This window comes from Lissotriton helveticus, chromosome 1_1 (assembly GCF_964261635.1).
Source record: "Lissotriton helveticus chromosome 1_1, aLisHel1.1, whole genome shotgun sequence".
NCBI classification, from domain to species: Eukaryota; Metazoa; Chordata; class Amphibia; order Caudata; family Salamandridae; genus Lissotriton; species Lissotriton helveticus.
Genome location: NC_136057.1, coordinates 959,800,578 through 959,825,795, shown reverse-complemented (window position 1 = coordinate 959,825,795; position 25,218 = coordinate 959,800,578). Strand labels below are relative to the sequence as shown.

Sequence of the window (25,218 nt, the reverse complement as noted above, 5' to 3'; positions counted from 1 at the left end):
ATTGAGACGGGAATTTCATGACCCTCCTGCAACAAGGTCATTGTGGCATCAGGTTTTCTCTCTAGTAAGTTATTACACTAGGCATATGGCTTAATATTTGCATATAAGGTGAGTTATAACATCAGATCTAACGTAATGATAGATACGGGATAACATACCCTCTGCCACACATAATAAGGGTAGCCACTCGTGAGCTCCAGGCCTATATAGGCACCGACTAAAATGTTAAGGACACAAAACTCTGAGGTGACTTGCTATATCCTTATAATGTTCCTAATTAAGGGCATATTATTCAATATAATATTGTGGCCCCCAGAGTTGACAGCCCCTGGGGTATGTCTCTGACACCTCTGTGTAAGACCTCTGTCTCCTCACAGACTGCAGTTGTGCATGGCCAGTAGCACCACTGGGCCCAGTTCCTCCATCCTGAGAGACGGTGGTGCCTCCATCAGCTGCCACTCTCTAAGGCTGTGCTCTAAGATTCCAAACCAACATATACCACTTTCAGCTTTCCAGAGGCGTCCTCCTCCTTGCGTGATGTTGGGGTGGTGCAAGCAAACCAACACGAAACCACCCTGCCACTGATAACTAGAAGCAGAATATCTTGCTATTATCTGGGACTAATATTCCCAATATGACCAGGCCACAAACACCAGAAAAGTACCAGTGCATAAATGTATACGTATTTCATACAAAATGATTCAAGTGCATTTATGTTTCTTATGAAAACAATTTCAATAAATACAAAGGAAACAGAACTTATACTCAATGAGAAATTCACAACTCTAATCTTTATCCCTCTAGCGATATACATTCAAACTCCTCATCCATGCCCACTCACACCCAAATCACTCAGACCATACACATAACACTAACACCTAACACACAGTACATAGTATATCTTCCTTGAAATCCACATTACACATTTAGGTAAACGGTTACAAATACAGTAGAAAAAATAAAAACTCAGGATAGAGGAACAATTTAACATTTCATGTGTTGTACAGTAGAGGCTGGACAACTTTTTAAAAAAAATATTGATATAGAGCTGGTTGGTATAATTCAGATGTCTTCATCAATCACTACAAATATTATGTGTGTCAAAGTAGGCTTCTTAATCAGAAATTGGAATCCTGGAACTCCTGTTGTAACATGCGTAGAAGCGCGTTTCGGTGACCACCACCATATGGGTTACACCTTCATCAGGGCGCTCATAAGAGATGTTCCAAGATGCAAAGGTGAATGGAGTATGGGGGAAAAAACAGCAGATGCAACAATCTTATGTATCTATCCACCAAGTGTGGTAAGAATACACTGATGATTAGCTAGATGGACACGCGCCCATTGGCCCAACTCTATAGAGGCATCCAAGCTCTCAGGAGAAAGTCATCTGTTCCTGGGCCAGTCGACATATGTTCTCCAGTGGCCATGCAGCACTTAACCTTTTGACGTGTAGATGAAAACAATTCTGAGCTAATGCAGGACGTCAAGGGGGGTAACCTCAAAAGCGTAATGATATAGAATTCCAAATTTGGCAAATGCGGCGTCCAGAGTCTGGAGTGGAGAGCTCTTATCACAGTTATTACAAGCGAACAGTAGTGTGTTTTTCTTACAGTTCTGACGTCAACGCATGCATATAATAAGAACATTAAAGACGTCATATTATGTGAATATTAAGCTCTCTCTAGAAATGCTATTTATTTAAACATTACTTCTATTTAATCATCGTTGTATTAATTAGTTTGTGATAAAAAAAAGTCACAGGGCTATAATACATGTTTTCACACACATGAATAGTGCAGCAGTTGTAACAAATATGCTTGGTTTTTTTTTCACAGAGAAGCACAACCAGCAGTGAGGAGGATGGGGAAGAGGTATGTTTTCCGTCACGTAAATGTTCCAAAAATCAATGCATGTTTAAACCGTTCCTCAGAAATCGATGTCTCTGTTTGTGCTGAGAATGTTCGTTCTTGCATGCGGGGTTACTGACCTGCATTTTTTTCATCAAATGAGGCCCCTTGCACAATTTTAACTTTGAAGCACACTGGAGTCACTGAGACGTGTTATATAAAATGAAAACAATCACAGTAAACATGTTTTTCAGTAGGTGGGAATTGTGAAAGCATTTACAGTACATTTTAGTCTAAAAGAAAACAAGCTCTCAGCCAACATTTTCTTGGCCTAAGTTCGTGATCAGTTTTATGCTGATTGTTGCCTGCATTGTCCTCAGTACAATGTTCTGGAGAAAAGGGGATTGCTGACTAAAACCTGATCAAATACAATTGCACGTTTTAATTTGGAAGGTTATTATTAAAGATTCACCCTAAAGCTAAGCCCAGACAAAACACAACCTAAAGTACTCAAAACTCCGCTACTCCAGGAACATCTCTGGATCACCTTGGTCTGACCCCAGGAATGAGGTGATGTATCCTTCCAGTAAATATCCAATGATTTTGTAATAGATCAATATTGCCATCCCTCATCTCCCAATCGAACATTACGGTACACTCTGACACAATATTCACTTGAGTGTAGCTGAATGTGGGAAAACCAAAATATTATTGTAGGGAGTAAGCTTCTTCACCTTTAAAGTGGCATTTCCCTTCCTTTAGTCGGAAAGGTCATAATATAAAAAGTAAAAAAAATTATTGGGTTTTGTTGCTTGTACTAGTGTGGCTCATTCCTGCTTGGGTATTAGAAGTATGCTGTGTATTGTTTAGAGCTGTAACCCTTAACACCTGTCAAACCTCTCCCTTTTGTTGTGTGATTTTCAATTAGAAGGAACTGTGCGTTTGGGGGCAACGTACATTTAGGCTGGTGCCAGACTGGTTCCATGCATCCCTGCAGGATATGTTGTCCCTTGGATCAGCCAGTTTGCTGTGCCACCGTTAGCCTCCAAAACCTAGACGGGAGTGAACAGTTCTGGCAGCCACTGAACATGACAACTCTGTCCCCTCAGGAACCGTGCTGACAGACGTCAAACTTTTCACTCAGTCATTTATGCCTACTTTCGCTCAGAGAAATTTACAAGAATACACAGAGTAGCGTTTTAAATATTTATTGAACCGTAATGATTGTGTCTAGGGAGCAGAAGTATGTTTTGACAAGAAACCCCTTCTGGATGATCTAACCCCATTACCTGATGAGCAAGTGTGTGAGCACTCATCTTGGTCGTGAACTGGACACCCGTCACAGAGGTGTCGGTCAGCTACTAGGTGAAAACGTTGGCACGTAGCGACCCCACACAATCACAAAGTCTGCAGAAGTGTCTCCACTAATTATGTTAGGAAACAAAAGGTTATATATAGTAAATGGTATCCTTTCCGAGATTGTGATCAGGATGCCATTGTTTGTATTTCACAAATAGCTGCATCGCCACATGGACGTATTAATAAACACGTTTGTGTCATGCACTTGAGGGCCATGTCCCTAATGTTAAGGCAGTGTGATAGTGTGCTCACAAAGAGTTCTTAATAATCAAGGCCAGTGTTTCCAAGAAACTAGTCAAAGAGTCACAAATGCAAATGTGTATCAAAGGTTGATGTGACAAAGAGAAAGCAACTTCAGGAAAGGACTATGTTCATGAACAAATTTCACCAATTCCTATAGGGCCTAACTTAGACACATGACACTTTTACTGTCCTTTTCTGCTGTTTATTTGTGGCCATGGTCGTCTTGTCCTTCATAGCTTTAATGTATGCTTCCTTTAGAAGGATGATTATGCGAAATAGAAACACAGGTACTAATGGCACAAAAATGAGGAAGGTCTTCAAATAGGGTCACACCATTCCCTTTTAGCCGCCTATTCAAATTTCATAACCCATAGCGCACGGCCTCCCTCTTTCAACATATACGAGGAGGTTCTAAAACACTATACATCGCCAAATGTGGTAATCAACCCATTAATGGGCGATCAACCCATCAGTGCTGCACTCCAACAATCCTCGAGTCCCTTTGTACATAGTGAGGCAATCAACCTATCAATGATGCAACCCAACTGCACCCCAATGTTCCTGGAGTAGTGTGTTCATAATGAGGCAATCAGTCACTCGTTGCTGCACCCAAACTCTTCTAGAGTGCTGACTTCAGAATGAAGGAATCAACCCATGCTACATCCCATTTACCGCTGGGCTCTTTTGTCATAATGAGGTAATCAGTCATTCAATTATGCATCTCTATTACCCTGAAGGCTGAATTCATAATGATATATTCAACCCATGCTGACCCCATCTATACTGGAGCACTTTGTTCATAATGAAGCTATTAACCTTCAGTGCTGCACTTCAACTGTCCAAGAGCACTGTGTTCATAAAGAAAGAATCAGCCTTCAATGCTGCACCATATCATAGTGCTCGCAAATACAAAACCATCTACCAAATTCAACCCCGTTCAACTACCACGGACACATTGTATTCAGTCAGTAGTGCTCTAAATGTGTGTGTATTGGAAGAGGAGCCATAGTGTGAGCATAAACCTTCTCCGTCTGAACAAGCAGGCTCTACATCAACTGGTTTGCTGTGATTTCCATGTAGCACTTCTGCTTCAAGACCTTTGGCCTGTATTGTGATCTTTACTATGTCCGCCAGGGTGGCGATGCCCATTAGGTTCACCACACTGACAGACAAAAGACTGCCATATTCAGAAATCATTGCTGGTCCAGTGGTATTCTCGGTACATTCAAAGGAACGGCTGTCACAATGGTTCCTCTGAAGGTACCAAGCATTTTGTGGATGGTCACCGTTGGTTTTGACGGCCGCCACCAACATTTTTGTTTTACAAAAACAAACCCTGGAAGGGGAGGTTTTGTTTGAGAAAAACAAATAACTAATAATGCCACGCCCACGGAGTGTTATGTGGAGCCTTTATTTTAATTGTTCTGTTCACCACTGTCTGGTTTTCCCTGGAGGTGAGAAACAGAAACAAGCATTTGCAATGCAATCGGTCTCGCATTGGGACCTTTTATGTATTTAGCTATGCAGCACATTAGCCTGGGTGCTGAAACAACTACTGTTCTTTATCATGGAGGGAAAGTAAGCACCAAACTGCCTGACATGCCAGGAATGGGAACACATGGAGAGAAATATTGCCTTTCAGCAGGAAATGGGATAGGCCAAAGCTCTGTTGTTAATATATGATTAGGGCCTTTGGTGGTCATATCACTGAAAATACAGAATTTGAAAAAAATATTATTGTCTACGGGTGCTCATAGAAGACAATTTCTATAGACTGGAATCTAGAGAATACTAAAGTGATTCTGTAATTTTACTGACCTCTGCTGGTCATTTTCTATCAAGAAAGTTAAATAAAGGCAGTTGTCAGAAAAATTAAAAAAAGAAAGTCCCTCAGCAAAAAGTGATTCTGGTATTTTACTGACCTCTACTGGTCGCTTTCTATCAAAACAGTTAAATAGAGGCAGTTGAACAGAAAAAAAGTGGAAGCAGACAATTCCTAGGGCTGGACTCCAGAGCCCACAAAGTACATACACATATAAGTATACACTGAAGTATAAACAATGGGTCTCGAATGCTTGACCTAAAAAGGACATCCAACTGTTTGCCCTAAGTAGGACAGGAAGATTGATGCCCTTACTTCGATGGCCAGCACTCCGTCAGGCAATTCAGTTTTTCATCGACAGAGCCAATGAGGGCATTGTTGACTGAATCTGATGGTCTGCCTGACTGTAAATAGGCCACGCAGACTGAGAGTTTGGTGGTCAAGGTACTCTGTCATGTTTGTGATAGAGTAGCCTCTCTGCCAAACTCCACTTCAGGTCCTTAGTGGCTAATGTTTAACTAGCTGCCAATTCTCAACTTTCTACAAAATGTTTGAACGTTATCATACGTTTTCTCCTACCTCGCCGCCAAGACCTGGAACACTCTCCCTACCAACCTACATCAGACCCAGGACCTGTTGGCCTTCAGAAGACTTCTCAAGACCTGGCTTTTCGATCAGTAGCTGCCCCCTTCCCTCCCCCCTCCCCCCCCCCTCTCCCCCCAGCGCCTTGAGACCCTCACGGGTATGTAGCGCGCTTTACAAATGATAATGATTGATTGATTGATTGATTTTATTTTTATCACAAGCAGCCCCACACTCAGGGCCTATTTCACAAAGGGCCTATGCACTTGTGGTGGAGGCCCCACATTCATAGGGAAGTCTCTGCACTCGGGGCTGAATCTCTGCAATGAGAATTCTAAATATGGTGATTTCACCCAGAGTGCAAAGACTCTCCAATGACTGCAGAGCCTCTGCCATGAGTGCAGAGAACCTTTGTGAATCAGGTCCACAAAGTTTATGAGAGACCATTTGTGAATCAGGTCCACAAAGTTTATGAGAGTCAAAAAGGCTCTTTGAAAAGATGCAACCCCAATTGTGGGGAGTAGAGAAACTCCAACAACACATTCACTGTGCGCAGTGGGGAAAATTATGGGAAAGGCAGTGCAAAGAGATGTATTACTGCTTCAATGCTAAAACATGCAATACGGATCTCTGCATTGTTGTGCTCTAAACACATTTAAGTAATGTGACGTGACTTGCGCTTTACAATGTAGAAAGTGGATTTAAGTGTCTCACCATATTGCAAAGACAGCTTTGCTTCACAAGGAATACTGTATAGTTGGCATTCGCTTGGTCAATGTGTAAAATAAGTCATGGATTAGGAAGGAATAACATATTTGTTTTCAGTAAGGTCCTGTATGTTGATATTCTTGTACTTTTCGGTGGCACGAAGTTTATTGTCTCATGTGCAAAAACCTACATTGGAGGCACAGCATATGACAGGACTAAAGCCCTGGGGAGAAATGAACTAACATTTTGCACCAGGTTTGTGTCACAAAAGTAATACAAATTGGCTTAAGATGTTTAGTTAAAATTTAAGTCCAGATTTACAAATGTTTTGAACAGGATTTGTGCTACTTGTCTAATGCAAACCCAACACAAACTGCTCAGGTAGGAATTACAAGCAATAGCAGATTATAACACAAAGTAACGCATAGTTGCACAATGTGCTGCCAGCCAGTGACTAATTTGAGCTTGTGGTTTCCGATGCTCGGCACCGACACTTAATTGTTTACACCAGCACCTATGACATGGTGGCTGTTTATTTTATTTAGAGATGAGCGCAACAACAGTTGTTTATAAATTTATTTTTCATTAAAAACGACTCATACCTACCGTCCAAGCCATTCTTATTGCTTTGGAGGCCTGGAATAGTCTGAACTGTCCCACTTCACGGAATGTAATGGTTAGTAGTTGTATTTGTATTGTCGTTGACAGCAATGGCCAGGGCTATGGGTGGTGTGAGCTGAGGTGACCTCCTAACGAGGGACCTGGCACTTACAGTTTTACAAATTAAGCACTGTGTTACTTTGCGTCAAGGATGCATTCCATGAGTGGTGCTTGGGCATTCCCAGGCGGCCACCCATGGCTTTTGATGCAAATCCTATCTACAAAAAGTTGCAGAGATGGCTTTGCACCAAAATCCTGCACATACCTTAGGCAAAATGTTTTAATTTTTGACCATTTTCCCCACTTTGCACGTGTGCTTAATTCTACAGCACCCAGAGTAGTAGGCAGCAGTCTTAACTCATAGTTTTTGTACTGGAAGGAACCCCTTTAACCCCTTCGAGGCTGATGACGAGCTGAGCTCGTCATGAGTTACGCCTCTCGTACGCTCATGACGAGCTGAGCTCGTCATGCACCGCGGGGTTTTGAAAAACGTAGCGCACAGCGGGAAAAACCGCAGCGCCCATGCGGTTAATTAAAAAACGATGCCTCAGACAATAGAGACACCTTTGCAGTATTGCACAAGGGTATTTGCATTTGCGCATGGCTGCCTAACATGCGCCAGAGTAGGGAGAGAGCAGAACAGCACCACATCTTACTAGATGTGGTGCTGTTCTGCTCTCTACCTTTCACAGAACAAGGCACATCAACTTTACTTGCTGTCCTGTGTTGCATGACTTCTATGTAAATCTGGGCCTTACTTTCTGGTGCAAAATGTTTTTTGCTCTGGGAAGTCTACTGAAAGCAATGCAAAGCTGCACCTAGCGCTGCTTTGCATTACTTTGCGTCAAGCAGGAGTTCGATGGATGGTGCATGGGTGTTCCCATGCAACCCCCCATGGTTTTTGATGCAAAGCTCTATCCACTAAAAAAGTAAACAGGGTTTCACATAAAAATTAATGCCTTTTTGACGCTGGTGCTATAGTGGTGAAATGCTTTTATTTCTCCAGTCCTTTCCAGCTTTGTATATAGGCTGTACAGTACAGCACACATCAAAGTAGGACAAGGTTAAACGTTTTTCTAAGCACAGTATTTTGTACTGGAAGGATGGCCTTCCAATGCAAACTCAATGCTAGACTTGACACAGACACGTTTGCACTAAGGGGTGCCTGACGTTGGTGGCACAATTGGGGGAAAAGCAGGACAGCGCCATGTCGCAGCAGATATCAGGCAGCCCTGTACACTGCCTCTCACGCAAGGGAACGCTAAAACTTTGGTTGCTGCGCTGCTTTGCGGTACATTCTAGGAAATATGGGGCATATTATCAAGGGGTTTATCTACGCTTTTTTGGCTTTAAAAGCTAAGAAAGCGGAGATAAAATGATCTCCCTATTACCTAGCTGTCGCTAACACCAGGTAGCGACAGCTAGTAGGAGATAGCGACCATCTTGGGCCCCGCTTTGCATGTCAGTGATATTTATCACTAATGACATGCAAAGTGGGCGTGCCAAGATGTTAGCGACTGGAATCAGTCGATAACATCGCTATTTCCTATTACCAACTTTTGGAGATATTCGCGCTAAGCGCGAATATCTCCAAAAGCTAACACCTGTCCCTGAGCAGTTCTTAGCCATGTTATCCAATGGTAGGTGGATAACATGGCTAAGAGCATAAGCTCGGTAATGCATGAATATCGCTGACTTTTCAGCGATATTCATGCATTTCGGCCGATTTTTATCGCTTAGGAGATAAACCTTGATAATAGCCAGGTTCCTAAACGATAAAAATCGCCGCAGCTCGGCGATAAAAATATCGCCGCTAAACCAACATAGCGATAATTATCGCTAGTTGTTGGTAATATGCCCCTATATCCCCTGGTGTTACAGACAGGCTCCAAACGTGTTTTCCTTCAATTAACAAAGGACCGTGAGCTTCCTACGTCATGCGTTATTCAATATTTGTTTTTAACTCTGTAATAGACTAACATACGACCTGTGGGTTGGTGTAAGAATTGCACAGTTTTTCCCATTTTCATTATATTTCTTGAATATCCACCCTAGCCTGTCCCTCCACTCTTAGGGGCATATTAGCAAGAATCTCGTTAAAATTATCGCCGTTTTACCGGCAGGAAACTGCCGCTAAAACGGTGATAATGGGCTTGATAATATGCGTTATAGAATTCCAATAGAAGCCCAGATTAGATGTGAAGGACATCTAACCTGGGCTTCAATTGGAATTCTATAGCGCATATTAGCAAGCCCATTATCACCGTTTTAGCGACAGTTCCTGTTGCTAAAATGGCGATAATTTTAAAGAGGTCCTTGCTAATATGCCGCTAAGTTAGAATGACTTCTACTTCAAAGCATGCTTCGTACATTGAGACTCAGTGCAGTTGCAGTGTTATTTCATCTGTGTGAGAGAGGCTCCCAGGCGCCCTGGTGTGTCGTCTTCCCTAGCTGAGCATCACGCTGCCTGCACGCACACACACCTGCCTGCTTAATTTGACCGTGTGTGCGCTCTTTTTCGTGAACAGGTGGACACTGGGGACGCGGTGACGCTTCAGAGCTACCGGGTGGACTCCAGGATCACCTCGCATTTTGTGAACACCAAGATTCGCAGCAAAGTGGTGAACAACGACAAGCGCTCGCGGGCGGTCTCGTTCGACATCAAAATTCCGAAAGATGCCTTCATCAATAACTTCACCATGTAAGTGACGTGCAGCCAGGCCAAAGGGTGTAGCATGCTTGCTGCATGTGGGGGCATTCCACGCTCCGCATAGGAAAGAGGTACACAAATGCTGCGATACAATGTAGTGCTTGAAAGAAGTATGGGAAACGTGTTACCCACCGCCCACATTTCTTCCCAAACAATTTACCCACTTGATAAGAAACACTATAAGCCCACGTTTGCATCAAAAAGTCATGAGTATTTATTATTGGCAACCTTTAAAGCCTGAATAGCTTCTGCCCTGATGGTAGTCGATGTTAGACTATTGTCTAAAACATAAACAAGCATTACAATTATTGTACCCAGTACAAGTTCCCTCTGAACTGCACGAGAAAATACCGTGAGCTAAAAGGGATCATGAGTTATAGCAACTAGAATTTGGGAATAACTCACCAGACCCGCATTAATGGGGTCCTTTGAGGCATGTTTTCCTGGTTCAGTAGAGTCAGACATAAATATTTACTACCTGCTTTAAGTAGGTGGTACATATCGTTGGGGAGGGCGGTGGGGACCAGGGGTGTTGGAGAGGGGGCACGGAGGGCACATGTTGAGAAGGATCCTGTGTAACCCTGGGCGAAGCACTACGCTACGCTCGCGTAGTTCGCGAAGTTTGCGCAACTTCGCACTACGCGAGCTGCACGTAGCACAGTGCGAACACGCGTAGCACAGCGTAGCGTAGTGCAGCGGTCATTTTTTGCTTGTTCGTGGTCCTCAACGTCATGTTCGCGACCGCGAGCAAGCAAAATGACATCCCGGCGAAACTCTCAATGTGGTGAGGTCAGGTTTCTCATTGTGAGTGGTCGTGCATGCTCGCGACCGCTCTTGATGAGAAACTACCAATTCGCGTTGAGAAAGCTGCCGCTCGAGTAAAAATCTACTCGAGCGGCAGAAAACTGCAGCTCGCACTGTGCAAGATGCCGTTTTCAATGATTGCACAGTGCGAACATGCTACTACGCAGTTCGTGTAGTACTACGTGAAGTTCACGTAGTGCGAAGTGCACTTCGCGTAGCTTCGCGTAGCGCTACTTCGCGAATTACGCCCACCCTTAATCCTGTGCTGTCTCTGAAGGCTGCACTGTTTTCGCCTTCTTGTTACCATTCTGTTAATTGTGTATGCAGTTATCAAATCTCTTCTTGCTGTACTCTCCCTTTGTTGTACTCTCCCATTGTTGTACTCTCCCATTGTTGTACTCTCCCACTGTTGTTCTCTCCCATTGCTGTACTCTTCCATTGTTGTACACATCAATTGATATATTCTTCCACTGCTGTACTCTCCTGTTGTTGTACTCTCCCATTGTTGTACCCTCCCATTATTGTACTCGCCCAGTGTTGTACGCTCCTATTGCTGTACTCTTTGATTGTTGTGCTCTCCCAGTGTTGTGCTCTCCTTTTGTTGTACTCTCCCATTGTTGTATTCATCCACTGGTTTTTGTAAATATGTCCCTCACACCTTTGGACTCGTGCACTGAGTTAAGGAACTTCCTCGCTCTATGTAAAGTGCTGTGCTGTGCTGCACTTTAAGGCTCCTTCCTTGCCACATAAATATGGTTTATGGTATTTAAAAAAAACGAAGGCATCAAATAGGATGCTCAATGTTTGACGTTCATGGTGGCAAATCTTCTGCTTCTTTTTGAGCTTCAGACTGTTCATAAATCTGTGGCAATCCACATAGAGGCATTTTTTCCTATAGCACAAATTCGACCCAAAGGTATTGGAGTGCTTTACATGAGCACAAGTTATGTTACAGAAGGGCACATTTATTTCTTTTTGTTAGGCACATGGAAATTAAGTGATTTGTGCAGAATCACAAGAAGTTGAGCTGATGCCGAGACTCGAACCTGGGGGCATATTATCAAGAAAGGCGATAAGATTACCGTGAAGGACATCTAACATGGGCTTCAATTGGAATTCCATAGAGCATATTATCAAGCCCATTATCGTCGTTTTAGCGTCAGTTTTCTGCCACTAAAATGGCAATAATTTGATCACCTGTCTTGATAATATACCCCCTGGTTCCCCAGCTCCAATGTTGGCTGCTCTGGCCATTACGTCACATCCTTTCAATGTTAGCCAAGTTGGTCTCAGAATAAAATAGAAGAGCTTAAGTCATGTTTGTGGTAGGGGAACACTTTTCCTGGCCTTCAGAATTAATTATTCATAGCCATCGTGGTTTATAAAGCTCAGCGGTGCTCTGGGCCACCATGTTTAAAATATAGCTGATTTTGCAAATGGGTGGAATGGTGACACGTTAGGTTCTGAGGATCAGTCTCTCCTGTTAGCACAGTTATCTTAGATTCTAGTTTGGATCACCATATGATCTCAAGGGTGGCTCGTAGCTCACGGAGTAACCACACTTCCTATACAGACTTAGAGGTTCATAGTGTGTGTTGTATTTTTCCATGCCAGACGCAAGACTGACTTGGTCTACGTGGACTCCCCCGAAATTTGTGTTCTAATGTTATGCCTGTGGTTTTAGTTCTTATATTGCTCAATGTAAATGTTATTGTTATCCCTTCAGGATGATATCTAACATATTTTAGTATAATAAATATAAATTTATAATGAAATTCAAAATCTTTGTTGGGTGAAAACCATTGCTCTTTGATAAAAGGTTCCACAACACTTTAGAAAAAACACTGAATTCTACTTTCAGCTACAAATTAAACACATGGCTATTTATTTACTTTTTTTTGCATGCACATAATTATATATGTATTTTACTATGTTGTTTTACAGAGCATAGACCCTGCAAGCCCATATGTTGATAGAGCATCGTACAACCATGTGGAGGGAAAGGAATGAATGAGAAAAAAACATATACATATAACTTGTCTTTTAAATATAATAGCAATGACTTCTTGTAATCATCTTGGGCAAGAATATAAAAAATCTTCAGTTGAGTCTGGTGATTATTTTTAGTCAATGCTCTAAAAGAAGGTCTCAGTGCTCCAGTTTATAGAGCAAAATGACTGGCCTGCGCAATTCATAGTGTGCTTGCATGTCGTCTGTTCTGATTCGGTGCCTGCAGACATCTAGGTTGATCCTAACATGTGACTCTGTTCTGATTGGATGAAAGAGTCTCTGAGTTGGACAATTCTCATTGGTTTCTGGCAAAGAACCAGAATACCTTTGGCAGACAATACAGCTAGATTAACCACAGGCGGGTTTCCCTGCTTGAGATGAAAGCAAAAAGCTTTTGAGTTCACCTTTGGGGCAGATTTGGGCCTTTTTTTTTTAATCCCAACTTCACTTCACAGACAAACAAAACGTAGATGAGGACTTTTGCTTGGGGGGCGTGGCTAGGCGCGCAATGGAGACGGCAGCACCTGAGTGAAGCTCCGAGCTGAGCTTCCCCTTCCCCGGACCATTTCTCCGGGCAATTATCCTTGAATCTGCCCGAAACTTCGGGCGGACCACCTGCATGCTGTTTTCGGCATTCTGGCCGACTTTTGAAATCTGGGCTCTGTGGAGAATCCCCGGCCTTTCCTAAGGCTGACTGGCGAGACTGGAGACCACCTGGCCGGCGTGGAGAACTACGGGGGACCGTGGTCTGGGCCGTCACACTAGGCCCCAACGCGAGGCCTGAAGTCCGGAACCGCCTACCTCCGTGCAGGCTGCAGCGCGGACCCCGAGGCCCCATCGGACAGGCCATCCTCTGCACTTCCCCCCCCGCCGCTGAAAGGAGGCCGTATGTACCTTCCTGCCGGGGGGTAGAGATGTTGTGAGCCTGGATCACTCGGCGTGCTCCATGGGGCCTGCTGCACGCGGAGCTCTGGACCTGGGGACAGCCGAGATTCACTGACCGCCGCTTCACTTGGGCTGCGGCAGTGGGATGGTGAAAGGCCCGGTCTGGCTGCTACTAACACACCACTCCTGGTTGGCGGTTGATACCTGGCGCCACGCGGAGGCCACCGGATCACCTATCGGTGCACCTGCGAGGTGAGGGGACATTACAACTAAAGCCCCCCTCCAGCTGAAAATCCCTCCACTATCGGACTGCGTGGCCCTTGGAGGGGCTCACCTACACGGCGACCATCGCACGCCGACTGTACCCGCATGCTGCCACAGCGGCCACCCCACTGACCCTAACGCCCCTTCACAAGACGACCAAAGTGGGGGTGGGTAAGCACTGCTGAATTGACGACCCCTTCTTCCCCCCGCCGGACCCTCATGCGATGGGCGAGCCCGCGAGGCACGGCGCCAACTGGCTGCGGGGTTTCGAGACACGACAACAGCATTGAGCAGCTACACTACGCTACGCAGTCGATTACCAGTGCCTACCGGCTGTGATCCGATAGTCCCGGACTCTTCGGCGGTCGCGGTCCGCGGGCTGCCCTCCCCACCGACCTAGCACGGACCCGAGGCCCCAGCACCAGCAGGACCAGACACACCTGAGGAACCGGCTAAGGGCGGGAATCACGCCTTGCCACAACCCGCCACTCACGTTGACGACACACGAGGGACAAGCAGCGCTGCCCCGCGAAGACGGACTCTGAGAACGCCTCCCTGTGCCCTACCAACACTGCTGGACCTAGAGACGGCGGTCGCCCCGGCCCCTGGCTCAGCGGCTGGAGGAGTCACCTCGCACATGTCCGGAGGGGTGAGAACCCGCACTGGTACCGGAGGAGCCCCGCCGAAGGGAAGATCTGATAAGTCACTACGCAAGATGGCGGCTGACCAAGTCACGTCGCGGTTAGATAGTATGCTCGCTGCCATGGAACGCCTGGAACAGTCTCTCCAACAGACCAGGACGTCCCTGGAGTCTAAGATAGACAGTGTCGCCATAGACCTCACCCACCTACGGGACGACCACAAGAAACTGGCTGATCGCACTAAGATGCTGGAGGGGACGGTTAGCGATCTTGGCCCCACGGTCTCACAAACTGACAAGCAAGTGCAAGATCTCCTGAATAGGGTAGAATTCCTCGAAGACCGTGCCGAGGATGCGGAAGGGAGGGCGAGATGCAACAACATCAGGCTCGTCGGAGTCCCGGAAAAATGGGAGGGCGCCAGGCCGACACAACGTGTGGAAGACTGGATACGAGAGCTATTGCCTGAGGACACACTCTCGCCACAATTTGTAGTAGAACGAGCGCATCGAGTGCCCACGAGACCTCACACCACCGGCTCCAACCCGAGACCACTGCTCTTCAAGGTTCTGAACTATCGTGACAGGGACACTATTTTAAGAAAAACCAGACGGCTCGGGGAGGTCCGGATCGACAACACTATGGTGATGTTCTTCCCAGATTACACCATACAAGTACAACGCCTGCGCCATGATTTTCTGGAAGTGAAACGTCGACTGCGTGAGGCAGGTCTCAAGTACTCCCTGCTTTTCCCCGCGAGACTGAGAGTAGTGGCACGAGACAAAACCTATTTCTTTGACAACCCGGCGGAGGTGAGCGACTGGCTCGATAGCGGAACGGACACAGCGCCGAGAAATGCGCAGCACCCAGAGATGCGACCCAGAAGACGTGGACCGAGACGCCGACGTAGGAACGGAGGACGAACAGACGACCGCCCAGACGACACGACTCGTCATTCCCCGCCGCTGGATCAAATGCTCCAGGAACAACGCGACGCTCTCCAAAGGGTCTCCCAGCTGAGTGCTTCGCCGACTTCAGACAATGCCCAAGCCCGCAGATGGCCCAAAGCGATGATGAGGCTATCTACGGGATTCCAGACTCTCAACAATCGGTGGAGCTTCCGGAGGTCACGCCACAAACGGCTGACATGCCCCATTGAATCGCGTTGCACGCAACCAGCGGCTGACACCGGGGCGGCGGAGGTGAGACTCATGGACGAGCGATCACTGAGATGCAACGGACACGGCTGCAGCCAAGGACATCCCTTGCCGCCCTGGAAGCAGCTGGAGAAGCCCTAGCGCAGTGAGTACTCAACCAGAGGTATGGACGCTGTGAAAGCGACGTGGGGGTGGGCTTGCTCTCTCATCCATCCATAACACGTGGACGCGCTTCTACCCGACGCAATTGGGGAATGCTATTGGCTTCTCACAATAATGCATGCATAGACATCAGGGGGCTGAACCACAGGTGACTGCATGGCCTATTTGGTTGACACAGTTGACTACATGGTGGGATTCATTTGTAGTCCGGGGAAGGGCAACGGATCGATCTCACTTGCTTGGACATTGTAGAACTGCCTATTGGTACCTAGCTCAAGCTGCCCCCTAGACTTGAACGTTAACATTTCGCCCTATTGGCGTGTTTGGACGGCGACATGTTCAGTAGCTGACCTTATGGTATTTACTGCTGTTTAGCACTGTTAGTGGACCCAGTTACATTCCTCTTTCCCCACATCAGAGAATTGCCTAAGCCCTTGATAACAATGTCAGGATCTGTGTCTGGGGGGGTGGGGGGGCGGGGAACTTTATGGGGGCGGTCGCCTGGGAGGTGGGTGACGGGGGAGGCGGATGCCTCATACCGAGATAGACATTATGGCTGAAATTAAGATTTGCACATGGAATGTGAGAGGAATGCACACACCATCGAGACGGTACCAAATATACTCATATTTACGCCGCCACAAATTCCATGTAGTTCTATTACAGGAAACACATCTAAACAATGCTGAGGTCCACGCGCTGCGTAGGAGATGGCGCAGCCAAATCTATGCAACTGAGTACTCTCCCTATGCCCGTGGGGCGCTCATATGGATAAGACCGGGTACTCCTTGGGCTGACATGGATGCACAGATAGACGCGGGAGGCCGGTACGTAGTGGTGAGGGGCAGATTAGACGGGCACCCGGTAGTACTTGCCTCTATATACTCCCCCAACACTGAACAGGGTGGTTTCCTCGACTGCCTCTCCGTGGCGCTGGCGCCCTGGCATGGGCTTCCATGGATCCTAGGAGGCGACTATAACTGCGTCCTGGACACACACTTAGACAGATCCACTGCTCCCCCACCTAACGCTCAGGCACACGTCACGTCGAAGGATCTCCTCGCTTGGGCCCAACAATGGCGCCTACAAGACGCTTGGAGAACCCGCAACCCCATGACACGCACTTACTCCTATTGGTCGGGCGCACATGCACTACATGTCCGCCTGGACAGATACATGGTCTCCCCTTGACCTCCTTCCGTTGGTCCTAGATTCTCAATACATGGGGCGCACCCACTCTGATCATAACCCTCACACATTGACCATTGCATGGGACGTCCCGCATCCCCCCATTCCCACCTGGCGCCTCCAACCAGACCTCTTACTTGACGCGACATTCCGAGAATCCCTACTCACACAATCAGCCCAGTACTTTGACCTAAACACTGACACGGCGTCCTCTCCCCAAATTGAGTGGGATGCTTTCAAGGTGGTGACACGAGGGCTATGCCTGGGGACGCAGGGACATATGCGCGGCCAAATTGAACGAGACCTGACACGGCTAGAATCGGAACTGCTGGACCTCGAAGACCTTACAGGGGGGGACACAAACGCCCGACTGACTGCCGCTAGGGCGGAACACGACCGCCTCCTAGATCGTCTGAAACATGTCAACTTCGAGGCACACTCTGCTCGGATCCACAGACAGGGGGACAGACCGGGCAAGCTACTGACCTGGCTGATCGCGCGGGAAGACCGATCGGCTCCGATATCGACCATACAAGCCGGAGATGGCAGGTCACTATACTCTCAGCGCCAAATCCACGAGGCATTCACAGACCACTACACAGGCCTATATCGCTCCCGACTCCTTGTCCCGCTACCTACAATAACAGACTATCTATCAGACATACAATTACCTACCCTGACGGCGGCACAACAGGATGACCTCGGAGCACCACTGGATCCCGAGGAACTCCGCGACACCATCTTCAATCTCTCGAATGGTAAGGCTCCGGGGCCGGATGGCTTACCGGCCGAGTTCTATAAGGCTGCCTCCGACATCCTGATTCCACGACTAGTGAGGATGTACTCCGCGGCTGTCGATGACTTTACCCTGCCCTCAACTCTTAATGAAGCGACGCTTGTCTCCTTACTCAAACCTGGCAGGGATGGCACACAGTTGGGCTCTTACCGCCCTCTCGCACTTTTGAACACAGACTACAAGATTATTGCCTCTGCACTTGCCCGCAGGCTGGCCCCTATGGTTCCTACGCTGGTACATCAAGACCAAAATGGGTTTGTACCGACGAGACACACATCCCACAACATCCGACGGCTATTTCACTTGCAGGAATACGCCACGTACAGTGGCCACGAGCAGGGTGCCTTGTGCTCGACCTGGAGAAGGCTTTTGACTCGGTGGAGTGGCCCTACCTGCGAGCGGTGTTGGAGAAGTTCGAGCTGGGGGATGACTATTTGACGATGGTCGGCCTTTTATACCGTACGTCTACGGTCCGAGTCCGCACTGGGACACTACTCTCTGACCCAATTCGAGTGCAAAGGGGCACCAGACAGGGTTGCCCACTGTCACCCCTGCTGTTCTCCCAAGCGGTGGAACCCCTGGCCGCGGTGCTCCGGTCGCGGGGAGCTGATTGGGGAATACCATTGGCGGACGGGCTACATGTGGTGTCCTTGTATGCCGACGATCTGCTCTTATACATCAGGGACCTCCACGACATCCCAGACTCCCTAACCACCATCTTCGGCACCTTTGAGGACATGTCGGGATTACGAGTAAACTGGGCCAAATCGGGAGCCTACTCCTTCAGCCCAGACGTTCCCGAATGTGACATACACATCGGGGGTGGAAGGTTACAATGGTACCCAAACACGTTCAGGTACCTTGGGATACACATCTACCGAGACCCGATAGACATCTTGGAAGGAAATCTGATGAGGGCGATCGCCTCTACCAGAGCGCAGGTGGGGTTCTGGAACACACTGCCACTCAATGTCCCTAGTCGCATAACCTTAGCTAAAATGATTGTACTACCGCGACTGTTATATTATTTTGCAAACATACCAACATATGTACCTACCCGGGTGTTCCGCGACCTCGAGGTCCTGCTACGGAGCCTGATTTGGAACAAAGGTCGGCCTCGGGTTGCATTGACGAAACTCTACATGCCCACTGCGGGGGGCGGACTAGCAGTTCCAAACATGGAGCTATATTATCTAGCAGCACAAATGCAGTGGGTGTCCAGCTGGCTAGGTGGTAGGAACCTGAGTGACACAGTTACTGATGCTGCCGTTTGGTCCATGTTCCAAATTCAAGTACTATTTCATCCGCTGACTTGGACTCCCCGACCAACACAACTACTGCTTGCAGTGGCACGCAGATTTTTCCTCCGCTGCTTGCGTCTGACGCGGGCAACGACACCGTATGCACCGATATTGCCACTGTTAGGCACCCCGACGACGGCAGGGACCCTGACCGCTGCACGGTTGGATAGCTGGATCACCGCAGAGGTGGAAACGATGGGCGACCTTTATTCAGACGGCGCCCTTCTACCCTTTGCAACCCTCGTAGCGGATGCATCCCTCCCGGCTGGCCAGTTCCTAACACACGCGTCCCTCGTCCACGCATTGACCACCGCTTGGGGAGACATGTCTGGTGAACCGCCAACACATCACTTCATGCAGTACCTGCATGTCAGGAGCAACGGCACTCACATTATACATTGGCTAACGCAAGCACTCCTCCTGCATACACACCCGACGACTTCACACCTACGGGCCAAATGGGCAACAGACAGAGGGCGGGACTGGACGGACAAGGAGTGGGCTATGATCCTGGCTGGTCCAGTGAACATCCCCCGTAGCCCCCGCTTTAAAATCATACAATTTTACATATTACATCGCGCGTATCTCACCCCTGACAAGATAAATAAGTACTTTTCAGTAGCCGACACTGCCTGCGGCCGCTGCTCTCTTGTGGATGCGGATCTCCTCCACATGCTCTGGCTCTGCCCCGCCCTCCAGCAGTACTGGGACGGAGTGACCTCGATACTCCGTCATTGCACTGGGGAACAGGTACCGAGCACGTGGGAAGCCTGTGTATTAGGTTTGTATAAGCGCACACATCTAAATAGGGTACAGGCTAGATTCTGGGACCTCGGACTTCTCACAGCCAAAAGACTACTTACTAGGAGATGGAAGGCAGCCACACCCCCACACCTCCGACACTGGTGCCTGTCGATGACGAATTGGGCGCGGGCCGAGAGTTCTGTCCTACGAAGGGAAGAGACGGCGGGGCTCAGGAAATTCCCAATTGCACAACGATGGGAGGACATACTGCACTCCTTCCTGCGGAAAAGTACGGAACGGGAAATTACGTAAAGGACTAGGAACTGCCATTCCCACTCCCTGATACGACACCTTAATAAACCCACACGATGCATCACATACCTTTCCATTACCGTCAGGCTCAACACACTATTTGACTTGCACTCTCCCGCCTCACACTGGCGGTCGCTTGCCCCACTCCCGGAGACGCACCATCACATGAGACGTTGCGACGGGAGCCCGAGCTCTGAACCGGAATGCCATACCCGCCGACCTCTCATGGCCCCCCCCCCACCCCCTGATGGCTCCACCGCACGGACGGCTTGCGCCTTCCCGAGCCCTGGCTCCCCCCGCCTGCCCTCCCTGCGAGACATGACTGACGAGCTGTTTCGGACCTCCATCCCCTCGACGCTAAGGCAAACTCTACCCACACCCACCCCCACCTAACTCCTGTACAACCCTTGTCCCTGTTTCATAGTTAGTTGTTGATTTGGTTTCTTCTTCCTTCAGACCATGTCCGTGCACATACAACTCCATGCTTTGCACAATTTTTTCACACAACGAGACACACTCGGATGTGTCGACCGCACTTTGGACACCTCGCCTGGGCGCTGAGGTGCAGAACAACTCTTTCCACTGATATAGATACGCTAAGTAGTCGCACGCCCCAAACGCGCTTAGTCGCTGAACACCCTCAAAACTCCCCCGCATGACGCCAAGCCCGTATGACTGTTGACCCGCGCAGCATCACTCACCAATGACATGCATTAGACGTGACAGGCGCGGCTGCCACCGCTGTCACAGATGGGAGTAGGTCCGACACAGCCACTCTGACCCACGGACTACAGACAGAAAAACCCATAGATCACGCTCTTACTAAGCATAGAATGTATACATGCTATGGTGTACTGTGGAATACTGATATACGCTGCCGGACCCCAGGGTTGCTGGACTTGAAGCTGTGTTCACTTACCTTATATATCTCCGAGTTCATTATCCGCAGCTGGCCCTGCTGGGTTGTAAGCACTGATGCTGTGTACAATGTATGTTAGACAATAAAGGTCTTTTAAAAAAAAAATAATAATAATAAATGAGGACTTTTGCTTGATTGGCTCTTCCTTAATTTTTTTCTCCTACGTCTAATTATCTATATTTAGTGTAAGGCACAAGGTACCACAAAGGGGTTACCGCAAATATAGTATATTGTGTTAACTGACTCGATTATAATTAAAATCAGAAGAGAGAAGCATACGTCATGTAGTGGCCACAAAGGCAAGCAGTGCAGAATGCTCACAAGCCATGAATCACCCCACCAGAGTCAAAAGACTAACACCCAAATGTTAATGATTCTCCATGGGTCAATCTGCATAGCATTGCTTCTGTCATTGTATTTATGTGAGGCTTTCTCTGTGTCTCTCTTTTAGGAACGTCAATGGCATCACATTTAGTGGTTCTATAAAGGAAAAGTCGGTGGCCAGAAGCATGTTCTCACAGGCAAGAGCAAAAGGAAAAGCTGCTGGGCTTGTAAGGTAAACACTGTAAATGTCTAACTATGTGAGATTATACTTACAGAAGACATAAATTAATATCAAGTCATACTACCGTTTTGGAAAATAACATTCCAGTTTCGGTTTCAAATATTTCTGTGATCGTGCGTCCAGGTCACACCCTTAACATACAACCAACCTAGATTTGAGGTACAGCACCAGTTCATTATGTACACCTACACAGAAGGTATATAATGTACCATTCCAACGAACTACACATTTGGAAATATTAACGTAGTCCTGCAGTCCGTTGTTTTTCACTACTTGACTGAGTTATTAGGGATGTATGTCATTACAACGCGGGCTTTACACCGCGCTACCATTACGACGCAGCAATCACAACGCAAGTCGTTACAACGACTTGTGCTGGAGGCGCCGTATTTAGGAATAGTATAATTTATTATTCCAACTCCAGCCCACGTAACAGTAGGGAAGGTGTTGGAATAGTAAATCATGCTATTCCTTAGTATATAGCGCCATCCAGCGCAAGTCATTGTAACAACTTGCGTTGTGACTGCTGCATCGTAACGGTAGCGCGGTGTAAAGCCCGCGTTGTAATGGCTGTTTCCCGTTATTAGCATCCATGTATTTCTCTGTAGCCATTTCGCTAAAGCTCTTCAAATGCCACTCCATAACGGCAGTCTCACCAGAGTCTCCTTGGATTGCATAAGTACTGAGAACAAATAACTCTCTCACCAATGGGAGGTCCCAGGGCTAGGGTTGTTGAGTGTAGCTCTGAGACTGAAGGAAGGGTCTTTCAAGCAGCTGCTGGTGCCACACCTAGGTCTGGACGAGCAAGCTGGCAGTGATTCTGCTCATTTTGCATCAGCATTCCCAGATCACTTAGATCAGACTGGTGCAACCTTGCATTAATTTTTTGCCTTCCTTGGTAAGTGCACCACTTGAATATGATATTTAGGACAGTTTAATGTTCTTTTGCAAAGATTACATTTTTGACTGCCCCTCCATTCAAATGGAGGTGCACGTGTCTGGGCAAAAGTGCTCCAAAACTGTTGCGTTCTATGTAATCCACCCACCTGTCTTCAGACACCAAGCGGAAGCGGTTGGTGCTGCCATTGCTGTCCGGCGATACCTTTCACAAGAATTGCATGTCAAAGCGTTCAAAGACTTCAATCAATAGGATTATACGATTCCTTGTACATAAGGTCCTTGTTATTGGTTACTTTGAACTCAGCATGGCTTGCGTAACTATAAAGTCAAGTGTTTTAGTAGATGTAGCAAATCTAAATGTATATTCTGGTGCAGAAAACAATGAAAACACTAACTTTTCATTTCCACGACATTCAGAACAAATGCTATGGACATGGAAAACTTTAAAGCGGACCTGAGCGTTCCTCCTGGTACTAAAGTCATATTTGAGATCAATTACCAAGAAACACTGCGCCGGAAACTGGGGAATTACGAGCATGTGATCCACCTCGAGCCAGGAAAGCTAGCCAAGAACCTGCAGGTAAGGTTTCTGTCAACAGTGCATGGTCCAGAGCGGAAATGCCCTGGAAGTGTATGCACTTTCATCACTTACGCTTTTGTGAATATTCACTAATTCCTCTTGAAACCTTTCCCACCCTGGAAACTGTTGATGAACTCCTGACAATGGAAAGAGTCAATTTCTTGCAAGTAAGTGAAAGGAAACCCAGCTAGAATTTGCTAGGGGTATCTGAGAAGGATGTTCTTTACTTCACTCATTACCTCCTCGTTAGTCTTCCTCGCCACATGACTTACATAGTGCGCTTCAGCTCCACACCAGAACCCTCCAAAGCAAAAGTTAGCCTCCCATGCCTCCCATCCCTTCCCAAGATGGCCGACCCTGTACCACCTGACCTCTATAAGAGGGGGGCCGGCCCAACCAACAGCCTGTTTTTTTTGTTCTGCGCGTCATTACTCTCCAGATGCGTCTTCAGGTAAGTGGTTCCTGCTGTTGCAGGTACATGGGTCCTTGGTTGGTGGTCCTGCGCTAGCGGACTCTGGGGCTTTTTGGACCTCTCCCCTTCCTTCCCCCGGTCTCTTTTGGGGCTGGTTAGGCTCTGCCTTAGCGTGCCAAGGGTCAATAGGGGGGGCGGGCGTTGTGGTCTGGGACTCTGTTATTCTGCTCCCATTTTCCCCGCGCCTCGCACTGTCTCTGTTGTGGTTTTGTCTTCAACTCAGCAGTATGTGGCTCATGTGCCTGGTTTGCTCTGTTTAGCATCAGGTTTTTGTACTGGGGGCCCTGGGGTTCTTGTCCCTGTTCGGGTGGCTTGGTTTGGGTTGGGGTATGTCTGTTACGTGCTCTTTGTTTTTCCGTGCGCTGTCTGCCCCTCTGCTTGGCCCCCCCCCCGGTACTGCTTCAGGTATACATGTCATGTGTGCTGTGATGCTTCTCTTGTCCTTGCCATGGGTAGACGCATATGGGCTTGCTGAATGTCTGTACCCTGTGCGCGTGGCCTGCCGCGCTCTGGCTTCTTGATTGTGGGGCTTTTTGTTTTCGAGTACTCATTGCTCCGGGCTCCCCACAAGTCTGTTGTAAGGGCGGGTTCCCGCTCTCGGATGCTTATGGCTTCGGATCCATGCGACCCATCGTACATGGTTTTGTGAGGGTCAGAGGCTTTGATGGTAAGCCCGGCGGTTTGCTCTGCGTGCCGCGGCTGCGCCCCCATTGCAGTTACGGGCCCCTCGTGCACTCACCATTCTGTGTGCGCTTCCTTCAGTGCTCCCTGCGCTCTCGGTCCGTTGGGGCTGGCGGGCGGCTGCGGGGCTGTTCCCTGTACTTGCCGTTTGCCTTTCCGGTGCGGCTCTTCTTCCCGTGAATTTCCCGCGCTGGGCGGTCCGGGCTTCTAGGGGGAGGGGTGCCGCTTGTCATCCCCTTTTCTTGCTCTGCCTCCAAGGGGGCGTGGCCTCCTCCGTGGCTGTGTGTTCTCCCTCTCGCTTTGTTGAGCATGGTCTCTGCTGTATGCCTCGGGGATCGGTGTGGGCCGTGTCATCCCTCTTTATTGGCCTTCACTGTTCAACGGCTGTCCTTGCGGTCTGGGGTGTTGTGGGCTCGCCACTTCGTTCTCTGGGCCCTGCTGGGCCTCCTGCGGGTTTGCGCTCTGCTGTCGCTTTTTATGGGCTCCGCTGGCTGCTTGTGGCTCTGCTCCTGGGGTCCTTGTTGGGTGGCCGCCTCGCTTCTTCCTGTGGCCTGCTTCGTGTCACGTTGTGTTTGGCCTTGTGTGTTTTTTTACTCTGGTACCACGTGTGCTGGGTATTCGCCTCCTGCTTGTGCTCCGCTTTATGGGTGCTCTGTCTTGGGGGGTCCTCTGCTTCCTCCTTTGGTTGCTTGGTTCCCTGGTTTGGCGCTGTGTCCTGGCGGTTGTGGTGGCTCCTCTTCCTCGTGTTGGTTGTTTGCCGCTCCTGCTGCCTCGCTGTTCGTGGCGCGGCATTGGGCTTTTCCGGTGTTTGTTCTCTCTTCTTTTCCTGCCTGCTTGGGCTCCTTTGGGGGGTGCTTCTCGCATTCCGTTGGGGCTGTGTGCCCGTGGCTCAGTGGTTTACTGCTT

At 48.1% G+C, this 25,218-nt stretch overlaps 1 protein-coding gene across 1 annotated transcript in view; it reads left to right on the top strand.

Moving 5' to 3' along the window:
* Positions 1 to 25,218, top strand: part of ITIH2 (inter-alpha-trypsin inhibitor heavy chain 2) — a 325,176-nt gene that overhangs the window by 67,031 nt on the left and 232,927 nt on the right. Inside the window, exons 3-6 of the mRNA XM_078677093.1 lie at positions 1,839 to 1,874; positions 9,753 to 9,925; positions 21,566 to 21,670; positions 22,997 to 23,159. Coding sequence (XP_078533219.1) covers positions 1,839 to 1,874; positions 9,753 to 9,925; positions 21,566 to 21,670; positions 22,997 to 23,159 — 477 coding nt within the window. The remainder of the gene's footprint in view (positions 1 to 1,838; positions 1,875 to 9,752; positions 9,926 to 21,565; positions 21,671 to 22,996; positions 23,160 to 25,218) is intronic.